This window comes from Cetorhinus maximus, chromosome 21 (genome assembly GCF_964194155.1).
Source record: "Cetorhinus maximus chromosome 21, sCetMax3.hap1.1, whole genome shotgun sequence".
NCBI classification, from domain to species: Eukaryota; Metazoa; Chordata; class Chondrichthyes; order Lamniformes; family Cetorhinidae; genus Cetorhinus; species Cetorhinus maximus.
In genome coordinates, this window is record NC_135899.1 from 23,907,883 (window position 1) to 23,929,006 (window position 21,124).

Below are 21,124 nucleotides of genomic sequence, written 5' to 3' on the forward strand. Positions count from 1 at the left end.
TGCCTGTGTTTGTGTTCATCAGCACGTGCCTGTGCTTGCTGCTGGCTGCCATAGAGACAGAAAGTCATTTAAGGCACAGGGAAAGTGCTTTGCTGCTGTCCGCCGAGCTGGCGTGTCAGTCCCTATGCTGCTCAGTGTGTGTGTCTACCTTGGTGCATTTATGGAGTGGCATCAGTGCAAGAATACTTAAGGAATGTTATGGTTCTCCCAGCTTAGATCCCTAGAACTGACATTACCATCGGTTTGACATTTGCGTCTCCTCTCCCCTCCTCTCCCAATCTTTGTGCTGATGGCTTTCCTGAACATTGATGGATCTTGACGTCTATTGACATGTCCTTTCTCTCCCCTAGGGTCACGTGGTGTTCGATGCCAGTGGATCTCGGATGGCCTGGACAATGGTTGAGCAATTGCAAGGTGTATTTACCATTGTGCTGCAGCTGTAGTTTTTTAAAAAATTCTTTCCTGGAGGATGTGGGCATCACTGGCAAGGCAGCATTTGTGGCCCGTCCCTAATCGCCCTTCAACTGCATGGCTTGGTCAGTCATTTCTGAGTCAACAACATTGCTGTGTGGTCTGGAGTCACATGTGGGCCAGTCCAGGAAGGGAGGGCAGATTTCCTTCCATACTAGGCATTAGTAAACCAGATGGGTTTCTTACAACAATCGATGATAATTTCATGGTCATCCTCACTGAGGCTAGCTTTCAATTCCAGATTTTTATTTTTCAATTAATCAAATTAAAATTTTATCAGCTGCCATGGTGGGATCTGAACGAGAGAATCGGCCTGGATTAGGAGTCCATTACCACTACTCCACCGTCTCCCCGTGTGCTAAAGGTAGTAGAAATGGTTTTTGGGCAGCAGCACACAGATCACACACTGCCCACAGCATCTGATTGAATTCACCAGGACTGAATGTCGGATGGGGAGCAAAGGGAGCTGTCAGCACATTAACATTTTCCATTTCCACTACCACAGAAATCCAGATCCCTTATCTAGTCCCAGACTTTCCGGAGTGGTTTCCCTCCATCTTCCCTCCACCTTGCTGCATGTTCGGAGATGCTTTGCACATAATTGCATGGCTGATTTCATTGTATTTCCCTGGATGGAATTTAACTGTGTTCGCCAGAGAATTTTTCCCTGTCTCTTTGTCTGTATTTCATGTCTGCAGCTGGCTCCATATATCCTGGGCCTTCCCCCTTTACCTGCTGGGAATCTCTCCCTCTGGGAAGCTCCGATGGAAGAATTAATCCCCTCCCCTGGGAACAGGCTGCCCGGTGCCTGACTGTGAATGGGGGGAGAGGTGGGTGAGAGGGTTAATCCCCTCCCCTGGGAACAGGCTGCCCGGTGCCTGACTGTGAATGGGGGGAGAGTTGGGTGAGAGGGTTAATCCCCTCCACTGGGAACAGGCTGCCCGGTGCCTGACTGTGAATGGGGAGAGGCAGGTGAGGTGAGGATGGTGAATGTTTATCCTGTTATTATCTGGAGGAGTTTTGTAATAGAATGACTTTGTTCTTTCCCCACAGATGCTAAATACGTGAAGATCTGCTACTATGACAGCACGAATGACAACATGTCTTACTTTGGCACTGACCGCTGGTTTGGTGAGTCACTTTGTCCTGTTGCTCGGTGTCATGACATGACACTCAATCCCCACCTGTATTTGGAATGAGACTCACCCTTGTTTATGCTTCGTTCTTGACAGATGCAGTATCTGCTCCATCAGCCAGGGCTTGGTCAGTACCTCACTTTCCTCTGAGTCAGAAGGTTGGGTTCAGGTCCCTGGAGTGGGACTTGAAGACAAAATCTAAGGCTGACACTTCTAGTGAGGGAGTGCTGCACTGTCAGAGGGTCAGTACTGAGGGAGCGCTGCACTGTCAGAGGGTCAGTACTGAGGGAGTGCTGCACTGTCAGATGGTCAGTACTGAGGGAGTGCTGCACTGTCAGATGGTCAGTACTGAGGGAGTGCTGCACTGTCAGAGGGTCAGTACTGAGGGAGTGCTGCACTGTCAGATGGTCAGTACTGAGGGAGTGCTGCACTGTCAGATGGTCAGTACTGAGGGAGTGCTGCACTGTCAGATGGTCAGTACTAAGGGAGTGCTGCACTGTCAGAGGGTCAGTACCGAGGGAGTGCTGCACTGTCAGATGGTCAGTACTGAGGGAGTGCTGCACTGTCAGATGGTCAGTACTAAGGGAGTGCTGCACTGAGAGAGGGTCAGTACTGAGGGAGTGCTGCACTTTCAAGGTTCAGTACTGAGGGAGTGCTGCACTGGCAAAGTGTCACACCGAGGGAGTGCTGCACTGTCAGAGAGGCAGTACTGAGGGAGTGCTGCATTGCCAGAAGTGTCAGTACTGAGGGAGTGCTGCATTGCCAGAAATGTCAGTACTGAGGGAGTGCTGCACTGTCAAAGGGTCAGTATTGAGGGAGCATTGCACTGTCAAAGGGGCAGTACTGAGGGAGTGCTGCACTGTCAAAGGGTCAGTATTTAGGGAGTGCTGCAGTGTCAGAGGGTCAGTATTTAGGGAGTGCTGCACTGTCAGAGGGTCAGTATTTAGGGAGTGCTGCACTGTCAGAGGCACCATCTTTCTAAAGAGACATAACGCTGAAGCCCCATCTGGGGCTTGAGTGTTGTTGGAGCTGGACTCATCCGGCAAGTGGACATCCTGAGGACATGGCAGGCAGCTTATAAATTGAAGTTCTTTGTGGGTGAATCCATAGGAAGGACGGCCTCCCCTTTCCTCAGATGCACTGCAGCCATTCAAGAAGGTGGCTCACCGCCAGCATCTCAAAGGCAGTTAGGGATGGGCAACAAACGCTGGCCTTGCCAGCGACACCCACATCTTAAGAATTACATATTTCAAATAGGAGGATGGATAATTTGCCTCAGTCCCTGAGGACCATTGGCCTCAGTCTAGATCGAGAGCCTGTGTGTATTTGTTCTTCACGTGAGGACAGGCTTCCTATGCGATAGCCCCCTCCTCCCCACCGTCCACTGGTTGAGTGAGCAAGTTTCTATTACTCATCACCTATAGTCACACTGTGACAGGTTAGTGGTCATGGAACCTTGTCCCATTGAGGCTAGAAGGGAAGGGAAGAGGGTGAGATTTGGGGACCGCTCCCCTGCCTGACCCCTTACCTCCCTCACTCCATCAGCATGAGCTCATCCAAACTCTGCTGAACGCATCCTAACTCGCGCCAAGTACTGTTCACTCATTACCGCTGTGCCTGCTGACCTTGCATCAGCTCCTCCAGCAACACTTCAGTCTTAAACTTCTCATCCTTCTTCGCACACCTCTCCATGGCCTCTCCCCTCGCTATCTCTACATAAGCCTCCGAGCTATCTGTGCTCCTCTAATTCTGGCCACTTGAGCATCCCTGATTTTAATCGTACCACCATTTCGTGGCTATGCCTCGATCTGCCCAGGCCCTAAGATCTGGAATTCCCTCCCTAAATGTTCTTGCCTCTACACCTCTGTCCCTACTTTTAACATTTAAACCTAAAACCAATGTCTTGCTCACCATCTCTTTATGTGGGCTCAGTGTCAAATTGTGTTAGATAATTGCTCCTGTGAAGCATCTTGGGATGTGTCCAAAGTTAAAGACGCTATATTAATGCAAGATGAGATAAACATTGCTAAGATCGGTGAGAAAGAAGCAAAAGGTTTTAAAAGGAAGCAGTGATTTGCAGAGAAAGGGCTACAGCTGCAGGTAAGTGAGGAGTTAACAAGTCACAGGACAGTTAGTAAATCTCAGCAGTTTGTGCTCACAGCTCGAGCTGGCTGGCTGGAAATTAATCACACTCATCATGCAGTGTCGCAAGTGACAAAAGAGAGAGGGAAGTGTGGAAAAGAGAGCCGCACAGTGTGAAGAGAACTGGAAAAGGTACAGCCTGTCTCAGAGGAGAGAGGCTCCCAGCATCAGGGGTTCAGAGACCCCCTGCATTAGGAGACCAGAGACCCCCTGCATCGGGAGACCAGACACCCCCTGCATCAGAAACCAGACACCCCCTGCATCGGGAGACCAGAGACCCCCCTAGATAAGGAGACCAGACACCCCCTGCATCAGAGACCAGACACCCCTTGCATCAGAGACCAGACGCCCCCTGCATCAGAGACCAGACGCCCCCTGCATCAGAGACCAGACGCCCCCTGTACCGGGAGACCAGACGCCCCCTGCACCGGGAGACCAGACGCCCCCTGCACCGGGAGACCAGACGCCCCCTGCACCGGGAGACCAGACGCCCCCTGCACCGGGAGACCAGACGCCCCCTGCACCGGGAGACCAGACGCCCCCTGCACCGGGAGACCAGACGCCCCCTGCACCGGGAGACCAGACGCCCCCTGCACCGGGAGACCAGACGCCCCCTGCATCAGAGACCAGACGCCCCCTGCATCAGAGACCAGACACCCCCTGCATCAGAGACCAGACACCCCCTGCATCAGAGAGCAGACACCCCTTGCATCAGAGACCAGACGCTCCCTGCATCAGAGACCAGATGCTCCCTGCACCGGGAGACCAGACGCTCCCTGCACCGGGAGACCAGACGCTCCCTGCACCGGGAGACCAGACGCTCCCTGCACCGGGAGACCAGACGCCCCCTGCACCGGGAGACCAGACGCTCCCTGCACCGGGAGACCAGACGCTCCCTGCACCGGGAGACCAGACGCCCCCTGCACCGGGAGACCAGACGCCCCCTGCACCGGGAGACCAGACGCTCCCTGCACCGGGAGACCAGACGCCCCCTGCACCGGGAGACCAGACAGACCCGGCATTTGGTGACCAGGTGGTGGAAGCAGATTCAATAATAACTTTAAAAAGGGAATGGGATAAATATTTGAAAAAGAAAACAAATTGCTGCATCTGAGAAAAGAGTAGGGGGCTGGGATTAATTCGGTTACTTTTTCAAAGGGTTGGCACATGCATGGTGGGCTGTATGGCTTCCTCCTGTGCTGTATGCTTCTATGCTCATTATGGACTGATCCCTGGGAAGGTTTATATAAAAAATATGCTGTATATATTTATATTATATACATTCAGCCACACATATATAAAGCTTCAAGTCTAGTGTGCAACTGCCGATAAGGTACTCATTATTCAGACGACACATTTCGAAGTGTCGAGTGTTTGCAAAAAGAGAGATGACAAGTCAGGGATATCTTTCTGGCTTTCCTGACCTTGATAACTCAGATCTTTTCCCAGGATGCGAGCCAGGAATTTTACAAGCAGCCACCAATCAAAAGAAACCTAGCTCCCTGCTTGCAGCAATTGATCTCTCAGTGACCTTGGATGCTAATTGCAGTGGTTAACGATCTAGACCGCTGGCCTTAAAAAAAAAGGGGGGGACAGGAGGCATCAAAGACAACCCGCATCAGCAGGTGAAAATGGTGGCTGCACGCCCAGGGAGATATCTGCTGCTATGAATAAGAATGCTGAACACCAATGACTTGCCCTCTTATATAACTATTCCTGCTGTCTCTACTGAGACTGAAGGTCCGTGGAGCCACCCCCAATGCCACAGTTGTCCAAGCGCTCATTTAACACAAAAACAAAGAAAGACTTGCATTTATACAAACACCTGTCATGATCTCCGTGTGTCCTAAAGTGCCTTACAGCCAATGAAGTACATTCTGGAGTGTAGTCACTACTCTGTAATCTAGGAGCTGTGGCAACCAATTTACACACAGCGAGATCCTGCAAACAACAACGTGGCAATGACCAAATATCCTGTCCTGGTGAGGCTGGTTGAAGGGTAACTCATGGCCAGGATACCTGAATGAGCCTCACTGCTCCTCACCAAAATGGTGAATTTTCAACATCCACAGCACAGAGGGCATCCAGGGCCTTGATTTAATATCTCACCTGGAAGGCAGCACCACCGGCAGTGCAGCACTCCATCAGTACTGCGCAGGGGAGCGCTGGCTAAGATTACGGGCATAAGTCACCACAGTGAGACTTGAACCCCCACGGCTTCTGGTTTTAGGAGGCCTGAGTGCTTCCCACTGTGCCAAAGCCAATATCAAGATGAAGCCCAAGTGATTCGAAATAACAGCAAATGTATTGAAAGGCGACAATTTTCAACAGGGAAGTCAGAATCTAAGTGCAGGGAGGGGGAAAATGCAGCACATACATTAACAAACCCATCAGCAGAGCAGCAATAATCCCCAATTAGTGCACCCATAGGTGGCTCCAGCATGCTGTGCTGTGTACATTCCAGAGCAGCTTGTTATTCAGCCTGGCAAACCTGACAACCTATTAATTAGCAGGAACTCTCACAGTGAGACACAGGCCTGCAGTGCTGCAACACAACATCAAGTGTCCGACGCTCACATCCTTGACTTGAGATTCATCTCATTTCCATTTCACATTTCTAAGTTTTACTTTTGAAAATAAGTTCTATTTGTGAATATTATTCCAGTCTGTAACTCACTCCCAGGTATCCATTATTCTAGCTATAAACCATCTGAACCCCTTGATTAGATTCCAGTCTGTAACTCACTCCCAGGTATCCATTATTCTAGCTATAAACCATCTGAACCCCTTGATTAGATTCCAGTATGTAACTTACTCCCACTATTTATCGTTCTGAAAGTTAATGGAAAGGTTCATTTGTACAGTAGTAAGGTGAGATTTTTTGCTTTTTTGAAAATTCAAGGATATCAAGGTGATATTTCTTGTTCAGAAACCACTGCAACTATGAAGGAGGGACCTCTCTCACCTCTGGGACTACTAATACCCCCGCACAGCTCTTGTACAGGACTCCAGTTATGAGACATTCCTGAGAGCGTGGGAGAAAAGGTTTTAGATGTCAACGTTCTGTCCTTTCGTCTCTATAGAAACCGCCGGAGACTCTCCGACACATGCAGGCCTCTCATTTAGGTCACCATAGCAACCTGGTGGATTGCCGCAGTGGCTCTCAGGGCTGTTGCCATGGAGAAATCAAAGCTGGAGAGCTGTGCTCCATATTGATGTCTCCTTGAAAACAACAGGAGGAAGACACAGCGTTCTCAGCAGTTGGTGTGCCCTAGGCTCACTCCAAACTGTCTGAAAAATAACCCTCTCACCTACCCCTTCCCATGCGCAGTCAGATACTGGGCAGCCTGTTCCTTACAGAGGGGATTAACCCTCTCACTCACCTCTCTCCCATTCACAGTCAGACAGTGGGCAGCCTGTTCCCAGTGGAGGGGATTAACCCTCTCACCCATCTCTCCCCCTATTCACTGAGCAGCCTGTTCAGTTGACAATCACTGACATTGCTGAATTAATCACAAAGAGAATAAAGAATGAATCTGTAACAGCCTTCCAGGAGTTACAGACTGGAATCTAATCGAGGGGTTCAGATGGTTTATATATAGAAGAATGGATATCTGGGAGTGAGTTGCAGACTGGAATCTAATCGAGGGGTTCAGATGGTTTATATATAGAATAATGGATATCTGGGAGTGAGTTCCAGACTGGAATCTAATCGAGGGGTTCAGATGGTTTATATATAGAATAATGGATACCTGGGAGTGAGTTACAGACTGGAATCTAATCGAGGGGTTCAGATGGTTTATATATAGAAGAATGGATACCTGGGAGTGAGTTGCAGACTGGAATCTAATCGAGGGGTTCAGATGGTTTATATATAGAAGAATGGATACCTGGGAGTGAGTTGCAGACTGGAATCTAATCGAGAGGTTCAGATGGTTTATATATAGAAGAATGGATACCTGGGAGTGAGTTGCAGACTGGAATCTAATCGAGAGGTTCAGATGGTTTATATATAGAAGAATGGATACCTGGGAGTGAGTTGCAGACTGGAATCTAATCGAGAGGTTCAGATGGTTTATATACAGAATAATGGATACCTGGGAGTGAGTTACAAACTGGAATCTAATCGAGGGGTTCAGATGGTTTATATATAGAATAATGGATACCTGGGAGTGAGTTACAGGCTGGAATCTAATCGAGAGGTTCAGATGGTTTATATATAGAATAATGGATACCTGAGAGTGAGTTACAGACTGGAATCTAATCGAGAGGTTCAGATGGTTTATATGTAGAAGAATGGATACCTGGGAGTGAGTTACAGGCTGGAATCTAATCGAGAGGTTCAGATGGTTTATATGTAGAAGAATGGATACCTGGGAGTGAGTTGCAGACTGGAATCTAATCGAGGGGTTCAGATGGTTTATATATAGAAGAATGGATACCTGGGCCACACTAATTGCACTTTAAAAAGTGCTTCATTGCTATGAAGTGTTTTATGGAGTCCTGATGTGGCGAAAGGCACTATGAAAATGTATGCTTGTTTCTCTCTCTCTTTTTCTGTCTTTCTAAGAGTAATGATGAACTCACCACCCTATCCCTTGACTATCGTTGTCTTATGTTCCTAGGTGGGGTCCCTCCCGCTGACCACACAAAGGTTATCCCCACTTTCCGGTACCTATCCCAGAAGCTTTTTGTGTCGGTCTCGGTCCTGGCTGGACTCGGGATTTTACTGGGAATTATCTGCCTCACCTTTAATATCTACAACAGCAATGTACGGTAAGTAGGCAGGTGTGGAAGGTGTCTATAATTATTGCTGGGCCTATATAAGCCAATAAATCATCACCTGAGTGCTCGCTGACCCACACTGGTTCCCGTTCTGGCAATGCCTCGATTTAAAAATTTCCATCCTCCCTCTGCAATCTCATCCAGCCCCACAACCCTCCCTCCAAGATGTCTGTACTCATCTAATCCTGGCCTCTGTGCATCCCCTATATTAATCACTGCACCATCGGTGGCTGTGCCTTCAACTGCTTGGGCCCCAAGCAATGGAATTCCCTCCCTAAACCTCTCCACCTCTCTCCCCTCCCTTAAGATGCTCTTTAAAACCTGTTTTTTAGCCAAGGCATTTGGATATTTGCCCTAATAGTTCTTTATCTCGCACGCTGTCATATTTTGCTTGACAGCTGCGCCTGTGAAGCACCCTGGGATGTTTGACTGGGCTATAGGCACTATGTAAATGCAGGATGTCATTGGTGTTGTAACGGCTCGATCTTTCACTCATTCCAGGTACATTCAGAACTCCCAGCCCTACCTGAATAACATGACGGCGGTGGGCTGCACGCTGGCATTGGCAGCCGTATTCCCGCTTGGACTGGACGGGTACCACATCCGCCAATGGCATTTCCCCCTTGTCTGCCAGGTGGGTCATCCAGGAAGAAAAGAAAGCAAGGAAGAAGGGGGGAAAAAAAATATCCTTCGTTCAGCGTCTTTCGTTCAAAGCACTTCAGAGCCAGTGAGGTACTTTTGAAGTGTTGTCCCTCTTATAAGGCAGGAAACTCATCAAGGCTCCTTCGACAGCACCTTCCAAACCCACGACCCCTACCACCTAGAAGGACAAGGGCTGCAGATGCATGGGTACATCATTCCCCTCTAAGCCACTCACCACCCTGACTTGGAAATATTTCGGCCGTTCCTCCACTGTCGCTGGGTCAAAATCCTGGAACTCCCTCCCTAACAGCACTGTGGGTGTACCTACGCCACCTGGACTGCAGCGGTTCAAGAAGGCAGCTCAGCCCCCACCTTCTCAAGGGCAATTAGGGGATGGGCAACAAATGATGGCCCAGCCAGTGACATCCCATGAAAGAATTGTAAACAAAAACAGCAGCCAAGTTGCGCACAGCAAGATCCCGCAAACATCATCGCAATAATAGCTTGTTAATCTGGTTTGCTTCGCGATGTTGGTTGAGGGGTAAATACTGCCCAAGGCCATCAGGGGGAGAACTCCCTCGCTCTTTCTCAGAATAGCGCCACGGCATTTCCTGTCGGGTGGGAAACGTAATTCAGCCCATCTTTCCGTTCCTGCCTCAATGTCCAGCTTCGCCTCCTGTCGTGTAATGGGACCTCCCTGTGGGTGCCTTCCGCCTCAGAAACCACGTGGCTCAGGCTGTCACTGCCCCTTCCCCACTCCCCCCTACCGAAATCCTGGCCAGCCCCCAAGCGAGCTCCGCTCTTGGCTGCTCGGGTTGCGCTGGCCCGGGGAAGACGTGGAGTCGGGGGTGGGGGGGGGGCGCGTCGTGGTCATGGTCACCTCCCCGGCTCGTTCACCCTCAATTCGTCGAGCTGCCGGTAACTCAGGATGCGGGACAGACCTGGAAAGGTCAGCATTTAGTGTTTGTTTGGCGGCTGCCCTGAGGGTGTGGGTTCCTGCGCCCTTCCCCTCAAGCGAGTGGCTTCTTAGGCCACTTTGGAGGGCTTTGAAAGTCAGCATCAATGAGACACATAGGTGCCATTATACAAAGGCATCACCATCGCTGGATCCCCCCCTCATTGACATTTCAGGGAGTCGCCATTGACCAGAAACTTAACTGCATGATAATATCTACAAGGGCTGGCCAGAGTCTGGGGATTCGGTGGTGAATAACTCACCTCCTGATTCCCCCAAGCCTGTCCAAAATCTTTAATGTACAAGTGAGGACTATGATGGAACACTCTCCAATTTCCTGGATGAGAGCAGCTACAGCAACACTCAAGAAGCTGGACACCATCCAGTGCAAAGCAGTCCCCTTGATTGGTACCCCAGCCACCACCTTAAACATTCACTCCCTCCACCACCGACACACAGTGGCAGCAGTGTGTTCCATCTACCAGATGCACTGCAGCAACTCGCCAAGGCTCCTTCAACACCAAACCCCAACCTCTACCACCCAGAGAACCAAGGGCAGCAGACGCATGGGGTCACCATCCACCTGCAAGTTTCCCTCCAAGCCACACACCATCCTGACTTGGAAATATATCGCCATTCCTTCACTGTCGCTGGGTCAAAATCCTGGAACTCCCTTTCTAACATCACTGTGGGTGTACCTACACCACATGGACTGCTGCTCGCCACCACCTTCTCAGGGGCAAGGGGGGGATGGGCAATTAATGCTGGCCTAGCCAGCGACGCCCACATCCCAAGAGAAAATAAGGTCAGATCGGGTGAGAATGACAGGGCTATGAGCCAACTGAGTGTATTTTACGACAATCCACCAGCTTTCGTCATCGTTTTGGACAAGACGTTAAAATACGGCCACATCTGTCCTCTCGGGTGAATACATAAGATCCCAAAGTAGAGCAGGGGAGTTATCCCCGGAATCCTAACCAATATTTATCCCTTGGCTAACATCACAGAAGGAACACAGTTGATCCGCCATCATCACATCGCTCCTCGAGGGAGCTCTCTGTGCGCAAATTGGCTCCCGTCTTTCCTACATCACAAGGCTGACTAGCTACACTTCAGAAGTACTTCATTGGCTGTCGTGCATTTCTGCGACGTGCTGAGATTGCGAAAGATGGTCCCGAAATACAAGTGTTTTGTTTTCTTCCTTTTCCAGCAGACAAACCGTGCCCAGGTTCATGGATTATTTTTTCTTTACACATCAGGGTCAGCGGGGAAATCCGGGGCTCCTCTGGGTTCTGGGTTGAAGGCCAGACAACTGCATTACTGCACCCATGATCCCACTGAACACTGAGGGACTTGAGGGTTCTTCTCTGGGCCTTTGAGCTGCAGCAAAGCCGATAGGCTGTTCCAGGCCTGTGGACGGTTGCTATGGGGTTCAATTGCCTCTGCACTATTTTTAGTGCCTTTGTTAATTCGTTTGCATTGCTTTGCTGTCTATGCTGTTACAGTGCTACTGTTAACCCATGAATTACTGGCAGTAAGGCGGCACACGCAAGGGAGCTGGGAGAAATCGACGACGTACAGGGTGTGTCTGATTGGGTGCCCCCGATGGAAAGTTCAATTACCTCACCCAATCAAATAACACGCAACAGCAGCCAGAGGAAGGCACTTTAACACCTGGTCCGATAGACAGCACCTCTGGCAATGCAGCACTCCCCCAGTGCTGCAGTGTCAACCTGGACTTTGTGCTCAAGTCTCTAGACTTGAAGCCATGATCTTCTGAGGCAAGAGTGTTCTCCACCGGGCCTCAGCTGACAAAGATGAGCTAAGATGGGCTGAGTGGCATTTCTCATCTACAGTGATTTCCTGATGCTATGAGCTTGTCAATGGTATCTTGCACCGATGGCTTTCATGGATATCTCTCATGTCTCGAGTCAGAAGGTCATGGGTTCAGTTCCCACTGCAGGGATCAAGCAAAAAGTCCAAGCTGACAAACCCTGCTCAATACTGAGGGTGTGCTGCATTGTCAGAGGTGCTGGCTTTTGGATGAGGCGTTAAATCAAGTCCCCACATTGCCCTCTCAGGAAGACTTAAAAGATCCCGCAGTGCTAATTTGAAGAAGAGCAGAGGAGTTATCCCCAGTGTGTCCTGGGTCAATATTTACCTCTCAACCAACATCACGATAAACTGGTGATGGGAACACCACCACCTGGAAGTTCCCCTCCAAGTCACTCACCATCCTGACTTGGGAATATATCGGCCGTTCCTTCACTATCGCTGGGTCAAAATCCTAGAACTCCCTTCCTAACAGCACTGTGGGTGTACCTACACCACGTGTACTGCAGCAGTTCAAGAAAGCAGCTCACCACCACCTTCTCGGGGGGCAATTAGGGGTGGTTAATAAAAATGCTGGCCTAGCCAGCGACGCCCACAGCCCGTGAATGAATTTTTTTAAAAATTAACTGATCGTCATTATCCCATTGCTGTTTGTGGGAGCTTGCTGTGCGCAATAGCAGCTGCCACATTCCCCACATTACAACAGTGACTCCACTAAAATACTTTAGTGGCTGCGTAAGGGGTGACTGAAGTTATGAAAGGCCCTACGTGAATGAAAGTTCTTTCTTTCAAGCACAGGAGCAATGACTGTGGGCCTCAGCATTACATGGGAGAGGCAGAAGTTCCTTTGATCTCCCCTCCATTGCGGCCTACACTTCCAAACCGGGAGCCTGACTGGATTTTTAAAAAAATTCCTCGCAGGCCGGTTTGCAGTGTTGGGTAATTGAAGAATTCTAGCGCCTTAGTCTTCTCAAAGGAGCCCTCCCTGTGTGGATCCTATGGCCGGAGAGCACCTGTAAATAAACATTAAAGTGGCCCTTATCTTTTTCTCCCACAGGCCCGAGTATGGCTACTAGGCCTGGGCTTCAGCCTAGCTTACGGCAGCATGTTCACCAAAATCTGGTGGGTTCACACCGTGTTTACCAAGAAGGATGACAAGAAGGACAAACGGAAGGTATGGGCGCTGACTTTTTTAAGGAATTCATTCACAGGACATGGGCATCACTGGCAAGGCCGGCATTTGTTGCCCACCCTTAATTGCCCTTGAGAAGACTGTGAGCACCCCTCACTCCAGAACCCAACAGAATATTAGTTGACCAGAAGGAGAGGCAAGTGATGATGGTGATGGTGGTGGTGGGTGTGGTGGGGCGGGGGAGGAGCAGTTAGTGCCTATTGTTCACAGGGAGGGTGCCGCATGGTCTCAGCCACATACCATCCCGGTGCTCAGTTTGGTAAATGATTACTTTTCCTTATGACTTCAATCCACTGGGATGTGGGACGCCCGTCAGTTTGTGTTCTCTCTCCCTCCTCCCATCTCACTGCCTCTACATTCCAGCAGTGACTGCACTTTTAAGGTATCATGAGTTCCCTCAGGGATGGTCTGGGAACATGAAGACTCCATAGAAATACACACTCTCTCTTTTCTCGTGTCACTCTCTTTTTCCCTTCTACCTATATTTGTTTCTTTGTCTTCTCTCTCCATATCTCCCTACCCTCTATCTCCCTCTGACTCTCTCCCCTCCCTCTGCCTCTCTCTGTCTCTCTCTCTCTCCCCTCCCTCTGTCTCTCTCTCTCTCTCTCTCCCCTGCCTCTATCTCTCTCTCCCTCCCCTCTCTCCCTCCCCTCTCTCTCCCTCCCCTCCTTCTGTCTCCCCTCCCTCTGTCTCTCTCCCCTCCCTCTGTCTCTCTCTCTCTCTCTCTCTCTCCCCTGCCTCTATCTCTCTCTCCCTCCCCTCTCTCCCTCCCCTCTCTCTCCCTCCCCTCCTTCTGTCTCCCCTCCCTCTGTCTCTCTCCCCTCCCTCTGTCTCTCTCTCTCTCTCTCTCTCCCCTGCCTCTATCTCTCTCTCCCTCCCCTCTCTCCCTCCCCTGTCTCTCCCTCCCCTCCTTCTGTCTCCCCTCCCTCTCTCTCTCCCCTGCCTCTATCTCTCTCTCCTCTGTCTCCCTCGCCTCTGTCTCCCTCCCCTCCCTCTGTCTGCCTCCCCTCCCTCACTCTGTGTTTCTCTGTCTCTGTTCATCTCCTCCCCTCCCTCTCTCGCTGTCTCTTCCCCTTTCCCTCTACCCCTGTCTGTTTTTCTCTCTCCCCTCCCTCTGCCTTTTCTCTCTCAGTGCGGGGTTATATGATTAAAAGTCCGCGTTATTATTTCTGAATTCCACTCCTTTAAGAGGGAAGCGTTGTAACATCCCCACTTGGTGGCCGAATGTGGTAGTGCAGCTCCTTTTTTAACAAGAGGGCAAGTCGATGGTCAGGATTTTCCGGCCTTGCCACGACGGATGCGGCCGGCCATTCAAACTTCCGTTCACATCGGCGGGACCGGAAAATTCCTCTTCTTCTCCTTCAGTTCTCTGCCTGAAGGCAGGTCCCACCCGCAGCACCATCACCTCCACACAGGTAAGGGGAGAAGGCAGGTCCTGCCTCTGCACCAGCCAGACCGGGGATCGAAGGGCGAGCTCCAGGCACCACTGATCCACACTGGCTGTCCGGCCAATCCCACCCCCCCCTCCCCTCCTTCACCCCCCCCCTCCCCTCCTTCACCCCACCCCAAAGGAGCCCTCATTGTTGTGGCAACATACACTTTTACATTAACATATTCTGCTTTCTGACCTTAATGCCACCATCAGCACCTCCTTTAGCCCTTACCACTATCACTAACACCCCTTTTGTCCTCTTGTCCATGACATCTTTGACAATCTCTCCTTTACCCCCACCTATCGCTGGCCTTCTATCCAGCTTTGCCTGCTTCACCCCCCCCACCCCCCACTAAACAGTATAAATGTTTACTTCTCTTTAGCTCTGAAGAGTCATACAGGACTGGAAACATTAACTCTGCTTCTCCCTCCACAGATGCTGTCAGACCTGCTGAGTTTTTCCAGCATTTTCTGTTTTTGTTTCAGATTTCCAGCATCCGCAGTATTTCGCTTTTACATGTTGTAGCCCACAGGTATAGATAGTGATGGTAACAGCACCAGCTTCCCAAGAATCTCTCCCACTCGGGTATCTTTGAAGAATTTTGCAGATTGTTACTCAATCCATTTGGCTGCATTATGAACACTTTCCTTGGCCACCTAGTTTTGGAGTGGGAATTGAACCTGGAGCTTTTGGCTCTGAGACAGAGGGCACTACCCACTGCGCCACAATGCAACAATTATAAAAGTTAAAATGCACAGCAATAGTGTGTGTAAATTGGGACATAAGTCGTTGCCATCCTTCACTTTAAAGTAAAACAATTTCTTGTTGTTAAACTGTCCCCCCTCCATTCCCACTATAGATAGGCTGAGATAAAATGAGTATAGATTCTCTGGAACTTAGAAGAATGAGAGGCGACCTCGTTTGAATTATATATGTTTTTAGGGAGTTTGACAGTGTAGATGCTGAGAAGGTGCGTCTCCCGGCTGCTGAGTCTAGAAGTCGGGCTCGGGATAAGAGGCCAATCATTTAGGACTGAGGTGAGAAGAAATTTCTTCACTCGAAGGGATGTGAATGTTTGCAATTCTCCAACCCTGAGAGATGAGTATGCTCAGTCGTTAAGTACATTCGCGAGCGAGATCGACAGTTTTTTGGCATTGAGGGAATTAATGGATACGGGGATATGATGGGAAGCTGGAGTTGAGCTGGAAGACCAGAACATCTTATTAAACATGGGAGCAGGCTCATTGGGCCACATGGCCTACTCCCGCTCCTATTTTCTATGTTCTTATTCACAAGTCTGACAATGTGGCGTATTTGTTATTTTCATACTATCGCAATCTTGCCTCGGAGAATTGTGTGAAGAATTGGCAGGGTTTGGAGGCTGTTTAACAGCCTGACAGGCCATGATATAAACGTTCCTTCCATGCAAACAGGAACATAGGAGCAGGAGTAGGCCATTCAGCCACTCGAGCCTGCTCCTCCATTCAACTAGAGCGTGGCTGATTGTCTACCAATTGTCCTGCGCTATCCCCATATCCTTGATGTCATTGGTATCTAGAAATCTATTGACCTCTGTCTTGAACGTGCTCAATGACTGAGCTTCCACGGCCCTCTGGGGTAGAGAATTCCAAATATTCACCACCGCCTGAATGAAAAAATTCCTTCTCATCTCAGTCTGAAATGGCCTACTTCCTTATTCTACACCCACACCCCCAGCCAGGGGAAACATCTTTTCTGCATCTACCCTGTGTAGCCCCTTAAGAGTTCCATACGTTATAATGAGATCACCCCTCATTCTTCACAACTCTGGAGAATACAGGCCCAGTTTCCTCAATCTCTCCTCATAGGATAGTCCCATCGTCCCAGGAATTAGCCTGGTGAACTTCTCTTTGGCAAGTGTACCCTGCCTTAGGTAAGGGTACCAAAACTGTACATGGTACTCCAGGTGCGTTCTCACCAAGGTTCTATACAATTGAAGCAAGGCATCTCTTTTCCTGCACTCAAATCCTCTTGCAATGAAGGTCAAGGTTGGTAGATATCTAGACATAGTCTATGCCATCCTCCTGCAAAGCCAGCTGCATTGGGCAGGTCACGTTGCCTGGATGGACAACAGTCGCCTGCCCAAGAACGTGCTATACGGACAGCTGACCGCAGGTAAATGGAACAGAGGGGGCCGATGTCTCAAGGACGCCTCGAAGAAGTCGCTCCCCATGTGCCACATTGACCGTCGGCAGTGGGAAGGGTCGGTGGTGTAGGCCGTGATGCCTGGAGATGCCACAGCGGGAGTGTTACAGGCACCTCTGAGACTGAGCCTGGAGCCAGTATGAAAGAGATAAGAGGAGAAGAGATCCAATTTCCCCCCAGCAGTGACTACACCTTCACCTGCACCCGGCGTGGGAGAATCTGCCAGTCTTGGGTAGGCCTGACTAGCCACCGGCGGGCCTGCACCCCATGAGAAGAATGCAACCTTCCAAAAAATCTTCGTCCATGAAGAAACGCCAAGAAGATATTCTATATACTCTACAGTAGGAGGGTTTTAGGGGCTGACACAGCCCTTGTCATCCACGCGCTGGGTGTTTACCCGTGCAGTGCAGTATAACTCCTGTATTCCATCGGTCTGCAAGAGCTTTCGAAACCTCCCCCTCTCTTCACTGCTTATTACACTCGGTCCGTATTTTCTCCAAAGGCTGTCCGGATAGGGAGGGGAGATCTGCACGTGCAACATGCAGCTGGTTTCAATGTGAGGCGCAGCAGGCAGTTTAACTCAGGTCAGCTACCTGCGCGTCACATTGCACAGATGCCAGTCCTCGTTTTCAGAAAGAACTAAGAGACGTGGATTTGTACAGCTCCTTTCACAAACCCCTGGGACATCCCAAAGCACTTTTCAGCCAGTGAAGTAAATTTGAGGAGTAGCCACTGTTTCAACACAGGGAATGAGGCAGTCAATTTTGCGCACAGCAAGATCCCACAAATAGCTATAAGATAAGAACCAGGCAATCTATTTTCTTCACTGGTATTGGCTGAGGGTTAGATATTGGCCAGGACACCGGGGAGAACGTCCTTCTGGATAGTGGCCAAGGGGTCTTTTACGTTCACCCTTTGATATACTGGCTGCCACTGGGAGTGGATCGTGTGTGAGTTGTCCCTTCCACCCCAGCCAGGACAAGTTTTTAATGACAAAGGGAGAAGCTGGTGACTTGTCAGCTTTGGCTCAGTTGGTAGCACTATTGTCCCTGCATTGCAAAGGTCCTGGGTTCAAGGCCCACTCTGGGGCTTGAGCTGCAAATCAAGGCTGCTATTCCAGTGCAGTATTGAGTGAGTGCTGCATTGTCAGAGGTGCCGTCTTGTGCATGAGATATTAAACTGAGGCCTGATCTGCCTGCTCAGGTATATGTTAAAGAGCCCATGGCGTTATTTTGAAGGAGAGCAGGGGAGCTCTCCCCTACGTCATGTCCAATATTTATCCCTCAGTCAACATCAGAAAAGAAGCAGATTCTCAGTTCATTGTCACATTGCTGCTTATGGGAGTTTGCTGTGAGCATATTGGTTGCTGAGTTTCCTACATTACAACAGTGACCACACTTCAAAAAGACCTCAGTTGTCGGTAAGGTACTTTGAGGCATCGGCGGGGCCGCGAAGGGCGCTGTATAAATGCAAACCTTTATTTCCTTTTACCCGAAAGGGCAGTGGTTTAACGTCTCATCCAAAAGATGGCACCTCTGCCAGTGCAGCACTGCCTCAGTACGGGACTGGGAGCACCAGCCTCGAGGTAACCGCAGCTTCTCGATAATGCTGGAGGTTAATAACATCTGCAAGAAGCACTCCAGCCATGGGACTGCTACCAAAATGCGAATTGTTGTCGTTGAGCGGGAGGTTTGTGCCCTTGTTGGGTTTTGCGTTGTTTTTGTAGCGTTGAATTTCTGGTTTACTTGCTCCCAGAGGTGAGAGCTGTCAGTGCTGGAGACTGGAACCTCTCCCCAATCTTCTCACCCAGCGTCAGCATCAAGCCAACCCGGGTCAGATACAGCTTGAATATCAGTAACCACCCCTTCGCTCCCCATCGCCCCCTCCCCCCACCCCTAATTTACCCCTTGGGCTGACCTACAAACCTGTCTCAGTTCCACACCCAGAAGACAATCAACCCTGCCCCGCCCCCTGCCATTGACCCCATCCCCTTTGACCCAGGAATGTGCCCGAATCCCATCCCCGGACAAACCCCTCCTTCCAAAAATCCATCGTGTGACATTTTCATACCCCACCCCAAACCCTCCTCCCCGCCACCCCCACCTCCGTGCCCCCTCCCTGCCTGCCCTGCTCTGGGTGACACGGAACCAATCACAAGCCGACTGCAGTTGAAGGCCCACTGGGAACGGAATCACAACTGGGGCCTGAGCGTTTGTAATGGTGATCATTGCAGGCAGTGGAAATGCTTGGAGGGGTGGGGGGTGGGGAGGTGGAGTGAGGGGGTCGAGATATTTCTCACTCCTAGGCTGCTTCCCAGGGTACATTTGCACCCACATTTGGTGGGCCTTAGAGCGGGGTGTCTCGGAGAGGGGAGTCACTCCAGCAGGTCTGGTGAATGAAGAACATCACTGATCATCTAGGGAAGCCACGGTCTATAGGGTTGGGGAGGCACATTGGTGGGTCTAAGATCGAATTGTCTGCACATGGGGTGTTTAAGGATGAAATGCTCCCAAACACAACAGGCCGCAGTAGAATGTCTAACCCGAGCTCTCAGGTACTCCACATGACTACAAGTATCCAGTGCTGTTATGGCTCAATTGATCCATTGCAGGATATATGCGCATCTTGACCTTGAAAAACCTGCCTTCCATGGACATGTTTGCTACATACTGACCCACGGAGTCCCAAAGGGGGAAGGTCAATATCTGACCCACTGTCCCACCCAGTCCCAGAGGGGGAAAGAACAGTGTCTGACCCACTGTCCCACCCAGTCCCAGAGGGGAAAGGACAGTGTCTGACCCACTGTCCCACCCAGTCCCAGAGGGGGAAAGGACAGTGTCTGACCCACTGTCTAATTCAAATGACATTTGTTTTGTGACCGACATCATTTTCTCCTCTGTCTGTGGAAACTCTTTCCTCCTTTCAATACCATGTGTGGACCATGGCGCTGGATGATGAACTGCTTAGAAAACTGAACTGTTAGTCTGAATCTCACCTTGTTTTGCTTTGGTGTCCCTCAGCACCTGGAGCCGTGGAAACTGTACGCCACAGTGAGCGTGCTGCTCGCCATTGATGTCCTCACACTGGCTGTTTGGCAGATTGTTGACCCACTTCACCGCACCATCGAGGTGAGGGACTGACCTTTCAAGTAACCTGGCTCTCCAGATTAACCCATCCCTTCAACAACAAAACCAGGCGTGATTTTCAACACCTCCATCAAATCTCCTCCTTAGAGCGGAGGAGCTTAAGGGATCTCCACCCCGCTCCCCCTCCCCCTCCCCCTCCCCCTCCCCCTCCCCCCTCCCCCTCCCCTCTCCCCTCCCCCTCCCCCTCCCCCTCCCCTCCCCCTCCCCCTCCCCCTCCCCCTCCCCCTCCCCTCCCCCTCCCCCTCCCCCTCTCCCCTCCCCCTCCTCCCCTCCCCCTCCCCCTCCCCTCCTCCTCCCCACCTCCAACCCCTCCCGTCCTCCCCCAACCCCTCTCCCCTCCCCTCCTCCCCCTCCCAACCCCTCCCCTCCTCCCCCAACCCCTCTCCCCTCCCCTCCTCCCCTCCCAACCCCTCCCCTCCTCCCCCAACCCCCTCCCCCACCCCCAACCCCTCCTCCCCCAACCCCTCTCCCCACCCCCCCCACCCCCAACCCCTCCCCCCACCCCAACCCCTCCCCTCCTTCCCCCAACCCACCCCCCACCCCCAACCCCTCCTCCAACCCCTCCCCTCCTTCCCCCAACTCCTCCCTTCCTTCCCCCTCCCCCCACCCACAACCCCTCCTCCCCTCCCCCAACCCCTCCTCCCCTCCCCAACCCCTCCTCCCCTCCCCCAACCCCTCCCCTCCTTCCCCCAACCCCTCCCTTCCTTCCCCCACCCCCCTCCCCTCCCCTCCCCTCCTCCCCTCCCCCCCTCCCCTCCCCTCCCCTCCTCCCCTCCCCTCCCCTCCTCCCCTCCCCCCCCCTCCCCTCCCCTCCCTCCTCCCTCCCCCCTCCCCCTCCCCCCCTCCCCTCTCCCTCTCCCCTCCCCTCTCCCTCCCCTCCCCTCCCCCCCTCCTCCCCTCCCCCCCTCCTCCCCTCCCCTCCCCCCCTCCTCCCCTCCCCTCCCCCCCTCCTCCCCTCCTCCCCTCTCCCCTCCTCCTCCCCTCTCCCCTCCTCCTCCTCCCTCCTCCTCCCCTCTCCTCCCCTCCTCCCCTCCTCCCCTCCTCCTCCCCTCCTCCCCTCCTCCCCTCCTCCTCCCCTCCTCCCCTCCTCCTCCCCTCCTCCCTCCTCCTCCTCCTCCCCTCCTCCCCTCTCCCCCTCCCCTCCCCTCCCCCTCCCCTCCCCCCACCCCTCCCCTCCTCCCACCCCTCCCCTCCTCCCACCCCTC

At 51.6% G+C, this 21,124-nt stretch overlaps 1 protein-coding gene across 1 annotated transcript in view; it reads left to right on the forward strand.

Annotated features, from left to right (window-relative positions):
- LOC144695760 (gamma-aminobutyric acid type B receptor subunit 1-like) overlaps nucleotides 1-21,124 on the forward strand; it is an 84,574-nt gene that overhangs the window by 44,215 nt on the left and 19,235 nt on the right. The window contains 6 exon segments of the mRNA XM_078566733.1: nucleotides 351-414; nucleotides 1,525-1,602; nucleotides 8,375-8,525; nucleotides 9,036-9,168; nucleotides 13,022-13,138; nucleotides 19,794-19,901. Coding sequence (XP_078422859.1) covers nucleotides 351-414; nucleotides 1,525-1,602; nucleotides 8,375-8,525; nucleotides 9,036-9,168; nucleotides 13,022-13,138; nucleotides 19,794-19,901 — 651 coding nt within the window.